This window comes from Carassius auratus, chromosome 46, assembly GCF_003368295.1.
Source record: "Carassius auratus strain Wakin chromosome 46, ASM336829v1, whole genome shotgun sequence".
Taxonomy (NCBI): domain Eukaryota; kingdom Metazoa; phylum Chordata; class Actinopteri; order Cypriniformes; family Cyprinidae; genus Carassius; species Carassius auratus.
In genome coordinates, this window is record NC_039288.1 from 3,079,780 (window position 1) to 3,099,431 (window position 19,652).

The window sequence follows — 19,652 nt, forward strand, 5'->3', positions numbered from 1 at the left end:
TAAATCAGCTGTGACGATTGGCGGCTCAAAGCCACAGGACTGAGATGAATGCTGTCATCTATATATAGAGGTATATATTAAGTGTGGCCATCTGAAAGGCCTCAGAGGACCCAGCAGGCTGTAAATCAATAGAGACCTGGAGATTGATTAACTACTGAGAGAACGTGTGATCAGTCCAATTATGTTGGCTCTCACAGTCGAGAAGATGAAAGTGGTGCCTTTACAAGACATTAAAGTAGGGCAAGCGTATGCAAACATCTACACTCGGATAAAAGTCATAGGGAACTAAAATAATACATATTATGAGAAATAAATATATTAAAATGATAAAGATAATCTAGCTGTCCATCCATTCCTTTTCCAAACTGTTTGTACTGATCAGGGTTGTGGGGATCCCAGAGGCTCTGATCATAGTAGACTGGGAAATACTCAGGCCGTTGTGGAAGATAAAATAAATGGAATACATAAAATAAAATACAAATATAGCTTCTGGCAGCAATTATGGACAAGCACACTGCTGAGTGGATTTGTTAGACCATTCACAAAAATTAATTAAGGAAAAGTAGTCGATAAGTTGTGATTAGATTTACTATTATTGTCAGTTTGATAACTTTATAAGCAGTGGGTGGCTCAGTGACCAGTGGTTTTCTCAGATCAGATTGATGATAGCTGTGTGCCATTAGTAATAATTTTCATGTCAATGTGTAGAAGTGTTTCCGAGACTCTAACCCTAACTGACTTCCTATTTGGCATCTTCATTAGTAACTTTGTGGGAATTATAGAAAAAATAAATGAATAAATGAATAAACTGCTGTATTTGGAAAAGCCAGTGACTATAGTAATATAGACATGAAGCTTTAGGCAAAAGTATTCCAAAGTTATAACCATTTTTATGATGCTATGGCCAGTAGGTGGCACTGACACTGAACATCTAGTACGGTAATGCTTTGTGGCAATGATACCCAGCAAGTTGCGCCATATTCTACTTCCTCACTGATATCCTCAGAGCATATGTAACCGTGGCATGGGCCCAATGTGATCTTACCCAAGATTAGGATCAATGAAAGTACTGAAAAAAAGTTAGTTTTTGAAAGAAGACTTGTATTCTTCAATGCTTACATTGTTTGTTCAAAAATACAGTAAAAACATAGCGACAATGGAATTAAATTTTAATGACAGTTGTTTGCTTCTTAATTTTATGTATTTTGTGGAAACCACGATACAGTACAATTCAAAGTTTGGGATAATGTATCATTTAATTAATTTTATTTTTTAATTAATAATTTTATTAAGCAATGACACATTTAATTTATTTCATATATATATATATATATATATATATATATATATATATATATATATATATATATATATATATATATATATATATTCTTCAAATATATTCTACACAAATATTAAGCATGTCTTAATGATTCCAAACGTTTGACCAGTAGTGTGTACAATACAATAGATTACAAAAGTTACAAATTATAATATATCCTACAGATATTATATAAAAATATAATATCTGGTATTACTTTGTCACAAAGAAATCAATATAAATAGTTAATGGTTACTAAAAATGGATTCCTAGACATTTTGTGTCAACATCATGTAATTTTGCCAACATAATACACACACATTTCAGTTGAAATATTGTCTTTTATTCAGCAAATTCGTTAGCTTCTATCCTCCTGCTGGACGATAAAGTTCCTGGCAAGTTTAATCGGCTTTACACAGTGATGCACAAATAAACAGAATATTGCATCATAACTGTAAATAGCATGTTATGGCATGGCAAGAACTCTTATACTGACCAATGAGCACAGGAACGTTTCACTGTATTAAATACTGTAGTAAATACAGAAGAATGGAGACTTCGGATGAGTGAGAGTCTATTCACACTACTGTGGACATCCAGGTTACTACAGTTACCTCAGTACTGGAGGTCAAGCTGTTCCCATGACAACCCCACTATCTACTGTGAATGGGTGCTCAAGATTTTAGTGATGAGTGTGTTTGTTTGTGATGGATGCCTGGCTACAGATTCCACAGTGTCTTATAAGCAGCTTCATCTGCTCCTGTGCACATAAAATATTGATGATATCCACATTTATGCCCCACTTAAGATTTGATGTTATTGTGGATAAATGATGTTGGTTTGGACACACACAGAACACGTTTAGCTGGCAACAGAGGATTCGTTCTACAGCAGCATTGTTTCATTAAAGGGATGTTTCGCCCAAAAACAAAAATGACCTCATGATTTACTCATCCTCAAGACATCTTAGGTTTATACTGTTTGACCTTCTTCTATCAGACGAATACAGTCGGAGTTATATTAAAAAAATGTCCTGGCTCTTCCAAGCTATATAATGGCAGTGAATGGTTGTTGGGATTTTGAAGTCCAACAAAGTGCGTCCATCCATCATAAAAAGTGCCCCACATGGCTCCAGGCGGGAGCATAAAGCTCGGAAGAGTTGGGACTTTCTTCTTATATATCACTTTTTTATATAACAATGGTTTGTCTGAAAGAAGAATGTCATATACACCTAGAATGGCTTGAGGGTAAATCCTGGGGTAATTTTCATTTTTTCGAGTGAATGATCCCTTTAAGCTCAAAGGTGAAGTGTGTCATTTCTGCGCCAAATTGAACTTTTCGGGCTTTCCATCTTAGAGTGGCTGCACAAACAGTTGTACCACAAACTTGTACCATTGGATGAGCCAACGTTGACGGTCAGAACGCTGAAACAAAGACATATTTAGAAAGTGCAAGAGTAACCCTAACCCTAAAACAAAAAAAACAAAACAAAAAAAACTTATAATTATTACTATAGCAATAATAATAATATTATGTGAAAATGATCTGCACAGTATCTCATACTTGCCTTGACCATACATGGAGATACAACTCTTTAATGTTTTAATAATCTTTTTATTCATCTTTCTTTTTTTTTTTTTTTTTGCATATTTGTATATTCATGCATGATATTTTAACATTGTTTCTATTGTTTGCAGTCAAAATCCAAAGGTTCTCAGCAGTGTGTCGACAGGGTGAGTTCATCCATTTTTATAGTCAGCATTCAAGTTTTCATGGACAATTTAGAGAGGGGTAAAAAATAGTCAAATGAAAAAAGAAACCATTTCATGTCAACACAAACCATATCAAGATGAATTATCACTAATGTGTATCCTCAGCATGTTTAACTCAGGAACGGTTCCACTGAATATGACAGTTCAGTCATCTTTTATTCACTAAACCAGCGTGGAAGACAGAAAGAGATGTTTGACATGCAGTGACCAGGGTCATTTCAGGAGCTTGACATTCATCCAAACATCTCCTTCTGTGTTCACACATGACATGAAAGACATGGGTTGCATAAATGATGACAGAATGGTTATTTTTGGCTGAACTTTTCCTGTAAGCATGAAACTCTCGAGCATGTTTAACTACGTTTATGTGTATTTCTTTAAACCGATGATGCAACTTCCTCTTAAAGTGTCTTGTGAAAGTTGTAACTCAGCAGCTGCTGTAACATAAATGTCGGTGCTGGGATCACACAGTGTGTGTGTGTGTGTGTGTTTGTGTGTCACAGCCCGGCTTCACCCAGTCCCACCTCGCCTCGCTCCCCCTCGTGGCCGACGCTCTCTGCCCCCTCCAGCGAGTCGTCCCCCGTCAGGTGTGTGTCCCGCTCTGGCCTGCTTAAGCAGCTATCTATAGCAGTGCAGTATTCTAATCGTTCGGTGTTAATCTTCCACCGCACACATTCACGCCTTCCCTCCACACATCTGAGCATATCCATCAACTGACTTCATCACTGGGGCTATGTTTGATGGATTGTGGGTAATAAAATACTGTGTCATTTCTGTTGTTGCATATCCTGTATGTATGATGAGGTATTCCTTGAAGAATGATCAGTATAAGTGAATGTACACCAATCATATTTTGGTTGCACTTTATTTTACAATAAGTGTACATGGTACAGTGTAGTAACCTAAGAAAACACTGGTTAAAAAAAGGTTACTGCAAGGTTTAAGGTTAGGTTTGGGCATGGGTTCAGTGTTAGGACCCAGTTATCACCCAGTCATATAATTAATCAAATATGTACTATGCTACTATGATTTGAATATTAATGTTCTATGGCATCTAAATGGAGATAATTAAGAGCATGCTTTGTTAAAATGAATATGTTATTCAAATGTTCTATATACTTATGAATGCACAATATATCTGTACCATAACGGTCATTAATATTAGAGCTGATATTAGAGATTTTTAATTAAGAATGTTTATAGCCCCTATTTTTATGTCTATATTACTTTTGCTTTCATCTAGTCCTCATTTAATCTTAATTTTTTTTTTTTTTTTTTACAATTTAATAACGCAATATTATCCATCCATTAACAATATAATTTTTTGCATACTGTACATGGTAAAATGGTGTTTCATAATTCACTTTGCATTTAAAATTCACTAGCATTTATTATTACATTTTATTTAGGGCTTTATTTTATTGTGTAATTGTATTTATTACCATTATTATTTTTATTTATTTAAAATAATAATAATAAAACCATATCAAATATTCATATTAGCCAGTATTTTTTTTTTAAATGGTGTAATAATTATATATCACAGAATGATTAACACATTCATATTCCATAGTATTTCCATGGTAACATTAGGTATTTCTAAGACCAACATTAAATACATATATTCATTCATACATACATAAATTACCATTGCATCATTATCAGCAAGCCATGTGGATACACTTTTGAGATGTTTTATTAATAATGTCAACGCACTGAACATTTGAACTCATAAATGTTTTTAATGTCCGATGTCAGGTGTTTTATGAAACATTTATTGTTATATGTATTATTTTTTTATGTGATTACATTAGCCTGCTTAAACATATACATTTGGAGCATTTCCAGCTTGAATACCACCTTCAGATGTAATATTTAATGTCTTTGAATTATCTTCATGTGGGTATTTTTCTGATCAGATATTGATTGCAAAAAAAATGAATCAATTTGTTTTTTTATATAAGTTTTAGAAGATGAATATATATATTTCTGTCTTCTCCAGTCCTCCGGCACGAAAGGCACGTGCACTCTACGCCTGCAAGGCTGAACATGACTCGGAGCTGTCCTTTATCGCAGGCACTGTATTCGAGGATGGTAAGTCCCCAGCTGCGGGCTCTCACTGGGTGTACTGGGTGTATCTGGTTCGTTAAACAGGTTTGAGACTTGAGCGTTGGCGTGAGTGCAGCAAACTGATATCTCTGCTGATATCTCTGCTAACAGGCACGAGAGCTCCGAGCTGCCGCTGTTTGACACTTGAAACCGTTTAGCAGTAGATCAGATTATCGTTTAATGAAACCTCAGGCGAGTTCACTGCCACTCTACTGCAAAGTAGAACGGAAATAAATAAACTGCAATAAGCTTCATTACTTTTGATATGAAAAATGTCTCTGATTTCAGATTAAGTCCATTTTAATTACAAAATTCAAACAATAAATGCCATTTTGGCGCTGTTTAATGTTGAGCGACAGATCACAGCAGAGCCTCAGATCAAGAGAAGCGGCAGCGCGAATGCTAACAAATTCAGACTTTCAGGCATATTTGACAGATTTTTGTCCCCCACTTGAGAAACTTTGCCATGTACTGTATCATATATATACATCCAGAATAATTGACATTGAATAAGTTCATAATTTAGTTGAACTGCAAGCTTGTGAATCAAAATCAAATTGAAACATGAAATTTGTGTCAATACCCAGCCCATTACACAGAGGCTTTAAATGCTTCAAAAGATCAGTTGTTGGACCTCTTTGGTAGATCGTTTTTAGGGGCTATTACGTGATGCTGCTTATCCGTATTCCTTTCCCCTTGTGAAAATAAAGGACAAATCAGAGATAAAGTTGTCAGTGGCATCCAAAATGATCTTCCGTTCTCATCTTTGTCTCGTAGTTCATTCCTCAAGAGAACCAGGCTGGCTGGAGGGCACTTTGGAGGGGAAGAGGGGGTTAATTCCGGAGAACTACGTGGAGTTTGTCTAGCTGGAAGTCAATGAGAGCGGGGACACACAGTTTGCTTTTGAAACGACTGAACTTCGCAAGAAAAGCCGAGTTAGTATGTCTGTGTGATAGTATGGGTTTTTGGCAATCCCCTAGCGCGTCACTGTTTCATGCATCCCACAATGCATTGCCACTTTTTAAGACAAACTTCAACACAAGGTAAAAAAAAAACCTAGGGACCAAGCTGATGTGGCTAACTTGCCCGCAATCAAGAAATTGTGTATTTAGGGGCTCATTATGAATTTATTTTAATTACTAATAAATAATGCTTTTATATGTGAGCACTTCCCAGTTCACCATGATGTAAAACGTGTGCTGTCTCTATGCAGTCTGGGGCTTTCTGAATGTATTTTGTGTCCTTCAGATGACTGTTAATTATGAAAAGAAAACTCTTGCACTCTTTTGTATATCAGGAAGCATTTGAAAAAAAAAATATTCCAAGTTGTTTTCTCCTTTCTTAGCATGTAAGTGGAAAAGTGTAAATTATTTCTTAACGTGAATTAACATCGTATGTATACCTCTATTATTTAAGCATCCCCTCTGATGAGATTCGTGTTTGTTTGGAGTGTATTAACATTGTACATAAGTGACAATTGATAAGGTATAATTTTTTTGGTAATGTAAATTATACATATTTTTATTGTAGCACACTAACTTGATATTTTATCGTTTTTTCTAATTATTATATTACATTTTCTGAGCCTTAATATTCTTTATGATGTCAAATAAATAAATAAATAGTTCAGTTGTTTGAGATTTTTTTTTTTTTTTTCTATTAAATAAAAATGTTAATTTAAATTTAAATGCATGACATCAAAGAACAAAACACAAAAAAAATATGTGTATTTGGACTTGTGTTTGGTACAGATGAACTATTCTATAACTCGCTCTTTTTTGTTTTAAAAATGGGATTCTGAGTTTCCAAAACCAATGGAGCTTATGATGCATTCGGGAAACGCAGCCCAGAGCAGTAAAACAGCTAAGAAGAACCTAAACCTGTGTCCAAATGTAGATTTGTGTCAATGTTCAGATACAATGGGAAGAAATGGCAAACCAGCACAACGATTTCACAGTACAACAAAGACACTACCTCCCTCTGAGCAGATTCTGTCCAACATTTAATCAAATATGTGTAAAGATCTACATTGACTACAGGAGAGGTGTAATACAGAAGTCATACAAAACTCTTTTTTTTTTTCAAACAAACAGACATTTTATATCCTTTGCATGGGATTATTTTACATAGAACTGAAATGCAAACAAAACAAAACCAAAAAGACTTTAATGAAAGCCATATACCAGTGAAATATGATTTGCCCTTAATCTTTAAAGATAATATCTGCACGAATTTTTGTACAAAATATACTATGTCAGGCCAGTATTAGGGTAGTGCAAACTCTCAGGCTCGGGTACGTTACTTACACACACAGCTTTATTTATAGGTTTACTAGTTCATTTTACAGCATCATACATGAGACCAAAGCCTAAATCTTTATAAAAGAAATAGAAAAGGATAAAAGAAAGTCAAAAGTGCCTAGAGCTGGGTAGTAAATTCTACTGTAAAATGTAACTGCTTTAAATATCTGTAAATCTGCGTTGCTTTGGTCACTCTGTTGCACTATACAAAATATACTTGCATCCCCGACTTATCATTGTAAGCTGTCATTCTTTAAAACAGTGATTACTCATATATTCCCTATAGATTTATAGAATGTACATTTACACACAACATGACACTTTTCTCAAAAGTGCATCTGTAATACAGTTCTTGACAAAAAAAGATAGCAATTCAACTATGTATTCAAAGTTTGTTGTAAAATTATGTATATATATATATATATATATATATATATATATATATATATATCAAAGATAATCTGGGTTACTATATTTTAGTTTTAGTCTCATTTAAAAATGATCAGTGATTAAACGAAAGACATTTTTTCTAGACATTTCAGTATGCTTCTGGATTTATACAACCTATGTTTTATGGCTCACACACTCCTTTAGCAAGGCCTTCTGTGAAACAAATAGAAAATGCGACATCTCACAAACCAAGTCGAGGAGTTAAATTAACCTTTAACCCTCCGATCGCCATGGGTGTTTTAATACTGCACATGGCCAGACTGGCAAAATGAACATCTGAATCTTGTCAAATAACCAAATATAGTTATATCTTTAAAATAATGTTGCTAGGTCAATGTTTGGATGTTCAGATGACAACAGAAGTTCCAGAAATGTGCAGGATACTCAAGTGCAACAAAACGACTAGAAGGAATATCATAGAATTGAAAATTCTGCCAATATTTACTCACCTGTGTGTCATTCCCAACCCATATGCCTTTTTTTTTTTTATCTCGTGGAAAACAAAAGACGACATTGGTCCAAAGTGCTGTGTGGAAAGATTCTTCACAATTTTTGGACCAACACGTTGGAAAGCAAATAATGAAACAATTTTCATTTTCAAATGAATTATTCCTTTACACTTGGTAATCAAGCATATCTGGTGCAAAACCCCTGAAGCGTAGACACGAATGTCAGTTGACACACAACGGCGAGGAAACACATGCAACAAATGTTCCTTTTGTTCAGATGTTACCACAAAAAGAGTACATCTGTGGTTTGGCACCACAGGGACACATCACAGACTAAGACAAGAAAAGTGGGTCAAAACGTGTGGGCCTCATATGAGTTCCCAGATTTAGAATATGCAGAGAGCATTCCAAAAAAACATTCAAATGAAAAACGGTTTTCAAGGATGGCAGAAGAAGTCTGAGATGTCGGCAGATGTGCAACTTCAGACGAATACCAACATTTTACTGGATGACATGAACACAGGGCAGTCGACAGCAGGGGAATTCTGGGATATGCTCTTTGGAATATGATTATGAATGGATGGAAATCTGACAAATTAACCCCAAATTAACTCATTCACCCGTCTCGTGACTTCCCATCACCTCTCTCTCTTTTATATCCAAATGCTTGCAATTAAAAATGGTCATTTTTATGTAAACCTGAGCTAATAATTAATATATATATATACTCTTTAACAATAGTTAACATTTATTTATATATATATATATATATATATATATATATATATATATATATATATATATATATATAATCCTGGTATTTTTCCCCCAAAGTGCTAAACAATGATTTATAAATGTGTGTTTTGAGTCACATTTTGACATTAAATCAGTTGATCATAAAATGTCTAAATGAACCAGAATGATCTGGTTCTCACCAGCTCACTAATGGGGAAATTTTCGGTGAAAAATGACTTTGCTTTAGGTTTGCTCATCACACCGCGCTATCGTATGAATCCAGAAGACTTGGAACACAGCGAATGAGTCACAGATGAGCCACTTTGACAAGACTTTTGTGTTCCACGGGTTTGGAACAGCATGAGGGTGAATAAACAGTGCAAGAATTTGGGGAAAACGAATAGAAGATATTTTGGGTGACCTAACATCCCTACAAATTACATTTCAGCGGAACCTATTTAAAAAAAAAAACAGAGAAACAACTCAGTATTTCATGTCAGTCATGGATCCGATTAAGATTTGAATCAAATTATGGTTGTGGTTTTCCATGGGGCTCCAGGCTTGGAGATTCGATGAGACTTCAAAAATATGGTCTTATGTTTCAAGGGCTGCTTTAAAATGTGGAGCTGCCACCTCCAGAGAACCACCGCGGCAGGTTTAGACACGGGCAGACGCGGACGTGATGAAAGTGAATCATCCACAGAAACTCATTGCGTTAGCCTGAGAAATGTTTGAAATTGATTCGCAAAGCGCAAAAAAAGGCACATTTCCCTTTTTTGATATACCTTTGTAAACATTTCAGCAGTGTACATGCAAAAAAAAAGTAGAGAAAATATCACTAAAAGTCACATTCTGTCAGCTCCGAGTACACGACTTTGTCCGTTTTCCTGCTCCATGAGCGTTTCTGAAGAGCACACTTTACCACTTTCCTCTGAGAATCAAGCAAAAGCGACTGTGTCCCTCAACTGATTCGGGACGTTTGGGGGAACACGGGCAGGCTGGACTAGCGCTGGTAAGAAAAGAGTGGCGTTAAGGCATTGTTATGATCTAAGGCGGTCATTTCTGATGGAACAGAAGAGGCTTGACACTCCCGTCTTTAAATTTTGGTAGCTGATGGCTGATGATCTCCGCCAACATCTCGGGAAACTCCACGCTCAGAGATTTATTCACAAACGTGTAGAAACAGAAGCTGAGGAGCCCCTCCACCATCTGTGGACAAAAGGAGCATTTCAATAGGGCTTTTACAAACTGCATGATGCCTTCAATGCAATAATGTGTGTACATTCACAAGTAGTGATCAAACGATATAACATCGTAGCTGATATATTTTAAATTATTGACATTGGTCATTACTTTTTTTTTTGGGGGGGGGGGGGGGGGGTAACTGAGCAGACTGTTTTAGAGAATCTGATGTAAATTTATGGTTTTGGCAAGCTACCTCTGTAAGAATTTCAAAAATATGATATTATTTTTTTGGTAGATTATTTGCAAATCATAACTTATTTATTAACATTACTTATTACAAATTACTTAATGGAAAATGTGGTTAGTAACAATCTGTTGGATTACACATATGTCACCCTAGACCTTCTTCAGTGTCAGTTTTTCAAAATTGAAAGATTAATAAATAAGCTTTCCACTGATGTATGGTTTATTAGGATATGACCATATTTGGCTGTGAAAATCTGGAATATGAAGGTGCAAAAAAATCAAAATACTGAGAAAATTAACTTTAAAGTTGTCCAAATTAATTCTTAGCAATGCATATTACTTATCAAAAATAAAGTTTTGATATATTTACGGTAGGACATCTTCATGGAACTTTATCTTTCCTCAATATTCTAATGATTTTTGGCATAAAAGAAAAATCGATAATTCTGACTCATCCAATGTATTTTTGCCTATTGCTACAAATATAGCTCAGAGACTGGCTTTGAGCTCCAGGGTCACATATTAGGTTCAGTACTGTTTGAATACTTTTAGATTACTCCTGACCTAAGTGAATATCTTCAATTCTTTGTTATCGACAAAGAAGTTAATTAAACATTACGTTACACAGAGGTTTCCCAAACTGAGGTTTCTAAGGAAATGAAAAACAAATCATTTATTAAATCATCAAACGTGAAATAGAACTAAATGTTGGACTTGTTCATTTTGTGTGTGTGTGTGTGTGTGTGTAATAATAGTCACGTACAGACTTGTAGTTGGTGTATTCAGTTGCATAAAAACTTTCCAAATGTATATAAACTAGGATTTTTATAAAGGAAATTTGAAGAGAAAATAGAAGAATTAAGGCTTTATGAAAAATGTTATGTCATTGTGTAAATAATTATGTCATCATGTACACCATAAAAAAGTTAATGTAATCTGATAGCGAATACTTTAATACAATCTAATTATAAATACTTAAATTTGTTTTTTTTTTTGGGGGGGGGGGGGGGGAGGGGTGGTTACATAATCCAGATTAGGGCTGTCACTTTTGTGAAAAAATCTTTTTCGATCTTTAAGACATAAGTGTTCATTGAATCGGTTGTAAAATCGATTTTCCATGTCTAAAAAAAGACGTTTCCTTTTTCAACGTCAAATAACAGACGAACGGAAAGAGAGCACTGGATAAGCACAAGTCAGCAATATTTCTTATTTATTGGCATGAAGTTTCGTGCAGAATAACAAACAGCAACAGGAGTGCAACATTCTCGAAAAAATATATAGGCCTATATGCAGAGGGGACGGCGGCCATAACAAGAGAAAAACATTGCATTGCTTCAACCCGGCTGCATTTATGATTTGGGCATTTCAAAAATATCCAAGATTATTTTAAATAATGATCAATCCATTTCAAACAACTGTTCAAAAAATGAAACTTTAAATGGACTTGAGAACAGCCCATGTGTGTTTTTTTTTTATTGAACGTAACCGACACTTAGGCAAGGCGGCACTACGCAGGCATAGTGACATGCGCAAAAAGGCTAGGGCCATTACAAATTTATTGGACAGGAAAACAAGTCGATCAACATTTTCGGGGTCCAGAGCAGAGCGTTTTTTATTCACTATATGTCCAGCTGTTGAGAAGACACGCTCCGACCGCACTGATGTCCCAGGGACACTCGGGTACAGCTGCACAAGGTGGGGGTATTACCGGTCGCTGTCAGCTTGCAATGGTCCTTTTCATAACTCAGAATCTCCTGTAACTAGATGCGTGAATGAGGCGAATTCGCGTCTAGCACACCGCGAGACCTCCAGACGCGCGTAAACATGTCTTTACATTGACTTAACATTGAAATCATTCACGGCAGACGCTCTATTCGCTTTTGGTGTAAACGCAGCATAAGAGGTCGCTTTCGACGTCACTGGGTCTTATAGGCGCGTATTTTCTGTCTAGCTTTCGCAACACATACTGCACTTTCCGAATTCTTTATTTTCTTTTTCTGCTTGTTTGTGAATTTTGTTACATGTATATTTTTTAGTTGTTTAAATATTTTAAAATTAATAGTGTACATATTTGGTTAAAATCGATTCCCTATTTTCATTTTCTAAACCTTTTTTGGTTGGTCCGATCGATTGTGCAATCGATTTTTGAACTAAAAGTGACAGCCCTAATCCAGATGAGGTGTAAAGAGTTACTGCGCAGCTCTGTTTGTTACGCCAATGAAGATGCACTTGAATGTATTCTTTAGCGCTGGAGCTCCAGCCCCAATCCAACACATCTGAACCAGCGAGTGAAGATCTTCAGGAACGCTTGAGAGTCACAGTCAGATGTGTTAGATCAGGGAAGGCAGGTAGATCTCCAGGAACAAGACCGGGCTCTCAAATCGCGATATATGCTGACTAAACATTTACATACTTGCATGAAGTACGTATATGGCCTGTTACTCTCTCTTGCAGATGCAATAAAACCATCTGCCAGTAATGTGTCTTGTTTGTGTTTGCTGATGGGAAGAGATGCCAGCTTACCTCCTGCATTGAGTCCAATAGCTTGGTGAGCTGGTAGAACCTCTGCCAGTTCTGGCTGGAGTTCTCCTCGCGTTTAACAATGGCTTTGCCCAGCTCCTTGATGTACGACATGCGGATTTCATCAAACACAGCTTGGCTTTTCAGGCCGTCCTTTGGTACTGTGGAAACAGATGGGGTCAGGATGAGACGTTTACTTTACATTATTGCCGTTTAATCAAGAAAATAATCCAAGGAGAAACAAATTCTGTCTCTCATTAACGAGTCAGAATGAAACCAATGCCAGATGCAAATACTGAAAGGGCTTTCACACAGGAGTGTCAGAACTGTTCTTATTAGAAGTTACTGACTCTTCAAACTTCATGAATGTGGTGACATCTAAATAGCAGTGGCTTCAACATCTGGACACGTTTCTATTTGGTATTGTACTCACTGACGTGCTTTCTTGTCTTAAATGGTTCTTGCGAAAGCACATGGAGGTCAATTAAGTCATTTGCTGTCATTAACAAGACTGAGCAAATGGATAGATTTTGCGTTTGCAAGCGTTGGCATAGAAACAAATACATGATCAGGTCCAAAAGTGAGAGTAGATGCACAAAAACATCATAAAACACATCTTTCATTTCATTTAAGGGAAACAACCTTTTTTTTTTTCTTAAGAAGTTTCCTACATTCACCAATACTGCATTCATTTAATTAAAAATAGAGTAATGTTGTGAATTATTATTACAATTTAAAAGACATGTTCTCAAATTATTTTATTTTAAAATCCAATTTAAAGCTGAATTTGCAGCAATTATTCCAGTCTTCAGTGTCACACGATTGTTCAAAAACCATTCTAATATGCTCATTATCAGCTATTATAGTTATTTAATTATTAACAGCTCTTATTATTATCAACGTTAGAAACTGTTTTTTTGCATCTTAAATTGTTGAACAGAAAGTTCAGTGAACAGCAATTATTTGTTATAAATATCACATTTGTAATATTATAAATGTCTTTAAAGTCACTTTTAAGCCAAATTTAATGCACCCTTGGCTCAACAAAACTATTGATTTTCTTTTTTTCCCTTTTTTCCCCTTTTTTTTTTACTTATATCAAACTTTTGAATAATAGTGCATCTTTTGAACAATTGTGTATCTTGGTTTCCACAAAAATATGAAGCGGAAAAACATTTTCCACATGTAAGAAATGTTTCTGGAGCACTACATCAGCATATTCCACGAATGATCATGTGACACTGAAGACTGGAGTAATGATGCTGAAATCACAGGAATAAAAGACATGGGGCGTTTATAGCATAGTTCTGTGGCTCCGAAAACTATCTGGACACTGGTCCCATATTAAAACGAAGGAATGCACAAGTGTCCCTTAAGTTCACAACACAACCACAGGTGATGAACATGTTCACTAATGTCCAAAAAGTGTCCAAATACATTATTTATTCACACTTTATTTTAAAGTCAATTCTCATTATTAGCTATAACCTTTGACTCAATAAACTCCTAATTTGAGTTTATCAGTATTCATTATTAACAGTGAGGTAGTTGGTAAGTTAAGGTGTGGTGTAGGAACAAGGGCTCATGTAGAATGAGGCATTACTATGTGCTTCTTAAGTACTAATAAACAGCTAGTATGCTAGTAATATGCTACCATACTAATAGTAGTAATAAACCCATTATTTGTATTCTTGAGGAATAGTTTTGAGGTCACTGTAGATGCACACTTCTGAGCTGTGAGGAGTGCTGGTACCTGTGCTGAGGAGGAGGAGCACTTTCATGCAGAGGTACTCATCATAGGACACCTGCAGCCTGACCAGCTCACTGGTGATCTTCAGCATCTGGCTACACTGCTCATTCATGTAGGGTAGTTTCATCCTCTCCCTTTAACACACACACACACACACACACACAGAGAGATATTCACATTCTGCAACAATTTCACTGAAGACATCATGGCTCATCAAAGAAACAAAATTACTGTTGACATGAGCTAAATGCAACGCAGCGAATAACATCTACTTAATTAATTATATCACAGCCTTTAGCAATTTTATAAAGGCACTTTGCCATTTCATGTTTTCGGTGTGTTTGACAGATGCTTTTTCTAAAGCAATGGTGCAAAACACAATGTCAAATGTCAGATTGAACTGTATTTCATGACGATGAAGGAACAGAGTATGTAATGTGTCATGAGTAAACTGTGGTCTGTAAGCATTATGTATGCATATGACTGAAAACTGAACTTTTCCTAGTTATGCTTGAAATGTACCAACACCCACAAGCGGTCATTTCCCACATAACACTGCATGCAATGCATAATAGCAAATAACATGGAACATCATCTGCAATTTATAGGATGCAGAGAAGCTGACAGTTTTCCATAAAATATGATAAAAATGCATAATGTCGATTGTTTGGTATTCTTAAGATATTTGTAGTAGACTTATAATATATATGCATAATTTAATTGATTGTGCAATATACACAAGTACAATATATTTCTTTAAATATTATGCTATTTTAGTAATGCAAATTGTGAATTCACTTGCGTTAAATATTATATAAAAATATAATGAATATAATATGAACACTGAATATATTAAAATACATCAAATGAAATATAATAATATATCATTGTTAATTATAATTTAGGATTTAATGTTATATATAATGTATATAAAATACATTCACTCATATTAAAGGTCGGGATTTTCCAGCTTAAATCAAAATTATTTTTTATTTTTTTTATATACTGATACTTCTGATAGTCAATGGGGACAGATATTTGACGTGGGATGTGTAGTCAAAAGCTTTAAGGAATTAAATCTGCAGCTCATTCAAATGAGCATTTTATATAAATGTTAACACACACCATGTTTATTAACATTATCATAATGTCAAATAAAAGACAATACGCCAACATATCACGCTATTCAACCATTTTCCATTCTTTCAAAAGGAGACTTTGGGCTTTGAGTGAATGCCATATGACTTCCTTTAGTTTGCGTGACATTTGTCTATGACTAAACACAATCTTTAAAACCACTTAATATGTCACTGAAAGCCAAAACATTCCAGCTGTGGGTGGTTAAGGTGAGCTCACTCATTGATGACGAGGTCCGGAGCGAAACACAGCATGCCTCCGTTACACTGCTGGTAGGATCTCCAGCCCAAGCCGAAGGACATGAGGAAGAGCCAGGAGCACTGCAGGAGCGTCATCTGGTCATCCAGGTGCAGGTTTCTGAAGCCTTAATGTGACAGAGACCATAACACTTAAAACACATGATCTCAAGAGTCCTACAAGAGCAGCAGAGTTCAGAAAATAAAGACAGATCTCTGCGGAACCAAAGAGCTGCAAAGAATCCATGAAGAACCATCATTCTGAACCGTGCCTTAAAATGTCAAATGGTTTTAATTATACTTTTATATATACTATTATAATTTTATATGATTGCTGTAGCTTCAGAACCCTTTGGTGCAACTTCATAATGATATCTCTCCAACCTTTGGACTCATGTATTTATTGATTTATTTGTATTTTTTGTTGTTGTTGAATAACCATAATCATCTTTCCTGGCATCAAAACCTTGCAGAGACACAGGACCAGAACAAATTTGTGTAAATCGTTCATGAAACCGCGGTTACGTAAAATGTCAGATTCAATTAAATGAATTAGTCATTAGGACCAGATATAATCGTTACATAAGGAGACAGAGAGCAAACACTTTAACGTTTAACTTTCACATGCCCGTCGTGTTTTCAAATCTCTGACCAATCACTTGTGTTGTCAGGATGCTGGCTACAGTATAATGTTGTCCTTTAAAGAGGATGTACAGCTCACAGGAATGAGTTTGCTCAAGCGTGTGGTGCTTACGTAATCCTCTTCCACAAGTATTTTGCCCAGTAGGCCTATGACACACAACAAGAGCAGAGCAGAGCAAAAAAAACCTTGCAACAATTAGAAAACCATGTGCTTGTTTTCTCACGCCATTGCCTGGTGAGGTCCAGAGTGTGTGTTTTAAGCGAGTAGCCCTTAGATTTGAACAAGACAAAACACATGATGGTTTGGAAAACTATCCCACGCTGAGCTACAGATCTGTGAAGTCCCGAGCAGGTGAGCAAAGCACCTCATTTCCTTTTCTCTGACAATGAATTCTGTTCAGATCTGTGGAGTAGGGGTGGGCGATATGACCAAAATCTTATTTCATGGTATGAGAAATTTTATTTCACGATATCTCGATATAGATATTTTTATTCAAATAAATAAAATGAAAGTAACATAAAAATAAAAAAGAGTAAAGAAGCAAACACAATAGAACAATAGAAAATAAAATGTTAGTCTTTCAGCTACAGTAGGTTTATTTAACGTAGGAAGAAATGCTACAAAAATGTAATACTCAAGTGTATTAAAAAACGGCATAGGGTTAATTGTAACAATCAAAAATGAATTCAAAAGTAATTCAGTCATACACAGTGTGTGATTTTCTCTATCTATTGTTGTTTAAGTAACATCAATGAAAGACAGCAGCAGGTAAATTAGGCTGCTGTCCCTTTAAGACCGACTGCACGGATCCAATTTACTGAAACACATCCGGTTTTCTCCCAACTATTAACATTTATTTAACACATAACTAGAGTTGCAAAAAGGTGGAACTTTTCCAGTAAATTTTGGAAAATTTCCAGGATTTTTGGGAATATTCCTGGGATTTTTTCCCCAGAATTTACTGGAAATTGTCCACCCCTTTGCAACCCTACACATAACTGACTGTGTTTACATGAATACTTCACACGATGGGCATTTTGAAATAACTGTGTGCGTATTTGACCATTCAAGAACAATAAGACACAAAAGAGATCTGAATTCACGACCGCATGCTGTCTCATTAGATCTCTAGCAGAACAGATCCCTTCTGGTAACAATTTCTATGAAGCCTGTATTTATAATACATTATAAAAGGTATTCTTAAGTTATTATAATAAATGCATAATGCATTATAAAAAAAAAATACTCATCTCATGAATATTCATAAGAACAGTTTACATATATTATAATATTTACTGATTTAGACGGCTGTTGATAAGTCCCTCTGTAACTACATATCAACTAGCAGTCATTAGATTATTAGTATGTCTGCTACTGTAAATATATGCTAAAACTTTATTTTGATGGTCAACCAACAGATTAACTGGCTATAAATGTCTTTGCAAGTATTTCAGCTTATTCTACCGTACTAGATTTTGCCATTCTTGAGCATATTGATACTCTAATGAGAGGTAGTTGGGATGTAGTGGCAAAGTTGCTTATAATCGATTGATTAAGGGCACCATCAAAATAAAATGTAACCATATAAAACATTGCATTTTTTTTTCAGTTGGAGAATTAAACATCAATTAATTACCATTAGCTCCACAGGAAACACTCTAATAACGCTCAACATATAACCACTCACAAGCTGCAGTAAGATACTGTGCAGATCATAAATAAACAATCTCAAGATATAATACAGTCCATTATACTGTAAATGAAGTAGATTTGATATGGTGTTCATTGTGTGTTATAAATAATCATACTGTTAAACTTATAACCACAAATACGTACGTATTATGATGTATCATAATTGTTGTTATGATTATTCATGAGTTGATATATTAAACTTGTTTTATAATGCATTATGCATTCATTATAATGCATAAAGAAGAGCCTTATAATGTTTGATAAATATGGGCTTCATAGAAAGTGTTACCCAATTTTTCAGTTTCTCTCTGCTGACGAACTAGTGACTGGCACATTTGATCCTATAAGAACACATTTAAGAAACCTGCAGATCTCCACATTGACATTCTGCCAACATGAAGTACCTTCTGAAGTGGAAGAAAAAGGGAATACGTTGAGGGAAAACAAAAAAACAAAACAAAACAAAAACACAAAAATAAAATAAAAAAAAACATAAAAACAAAACAACAACAAAAAACTAACACCTTTATTTATATAGATTTTTATAGACCCCTTAATAGTCTACGTCACTGTGACATCTCCGCTCTAGCTGGAGGCAAAACATAAGGCAGAACTCATAGCAGGTGCGCTAAAAGTTTGAGATTTTGACTTTATAATGTCTTCTTGTTGGGTTTTTGGCTGCCAGAATAGAAGGAACAGCACTTTTGTTTCAAAACTAAAGTTTTACCGGATCCCGGCAGACATTCCTTCACAGAAATGAAGAAGACAATTGTGGTTGAATGCAATACGGCATACGGACTGGACGGAGATGATCATAAGTAATGCTTGTGTTTGTACACTTCATATCAGGTCAAATAATCTATGCATATGAACTGCTGTGTTGGTTTTATCTAGTACATCAGCAAGTTTCTGTTTTATAGGTGAAAAGTCGCCAACCTTCAGCGCACTAGCTAGTTTAGATGTTAAACAAACATACAGCGATAGATGTGTGTGCCATCCTTCGAATGGTCTCTTAAAATAATACACATTGCTAATCATAGTTAGCCTAGCGATAGGTTACATTAGAAAATAAGCCTTGACAAAATTCCCCAAACAACCCCAAATAAT

At 35.3% G+C, this 19,652-nt stretch overlaps 2 protein-coding genes across 5 annotated transcripts in view; one reads left to right on the forward strand and one right to left on the reverse strand.

Annotated features, from left to right (window-relative positions):
- The window catches only part of LOC113063864 (rho GTPase-activating protein 26-like), an 81,713-nt gene extending 74,881 nt beyond the window's left edge, over positions 1 to 6,832 (forward strand). For all 3 annotated transcript variants that reach the window (XM_026234261.1, XM_026234262.1, XM_026234263.1), the window contains exons 21-24: positions 3,019 to 3,054; positions 3,597 to 3,680; positions 5,096 to 5,187; positions 5,980 to 6,832. In XM_026234261.1, coding sequence (XP_026090046.1) covers positions 3,019 to 3,054; positions 3,597 to 3,680; positions 5,096 to 5,187; positions 5,980 to 6,068 — 301 coding nt within the window. In that variant the 3' untranslated portion in view covers positions 6,069 to 6,832. The remainder of the gene's footprint in view (positions 1 to 3,018; positions 3,055 to 3,596; positions 3,681 to 5,095; positions 5,188 to 5,979) is intronic.
- A 3,014-nt stretch (positions 6,833 to 9,846) lies between these two features.
- Positions 9,847 to 19,652, reverse strand: part of LOC113063865 (glucocorticoid receptor-like) — a 52,673-nt gene continuing 42,867 nt past the window's right edge. Inside the window, exons 7-10 of one of the 2 annotated variants that reach the window (XM_026234264.1) lie at positions 16,194 to 16,338; positions 14,841 to 14,971; positions 13,091 to 13,248; positions 9,847 to 10,345 (exon numbers count right to left, since the gene is read on the reverse strand). In XM_026234264.1, the coding sequence (XP_026090049.1) occupies positions 10,193 to 10,345; positions 13,091 to 13,248; positions 14,841 to 14,971; positions 16,194 to 16,338 (587 nt within the window). In that variant the 3' untranslated portion in view covers positions 9,847 to 10,192. The remainder of the gene's footprint in view (positions 10,346 to 13,090; positions 13,249 to 14,840; positions 14,972 to 16,193; positions 16,339 to 19,652) is intronic. The other variant, XM_026234265.1, reaches the window with a different exon arrangement.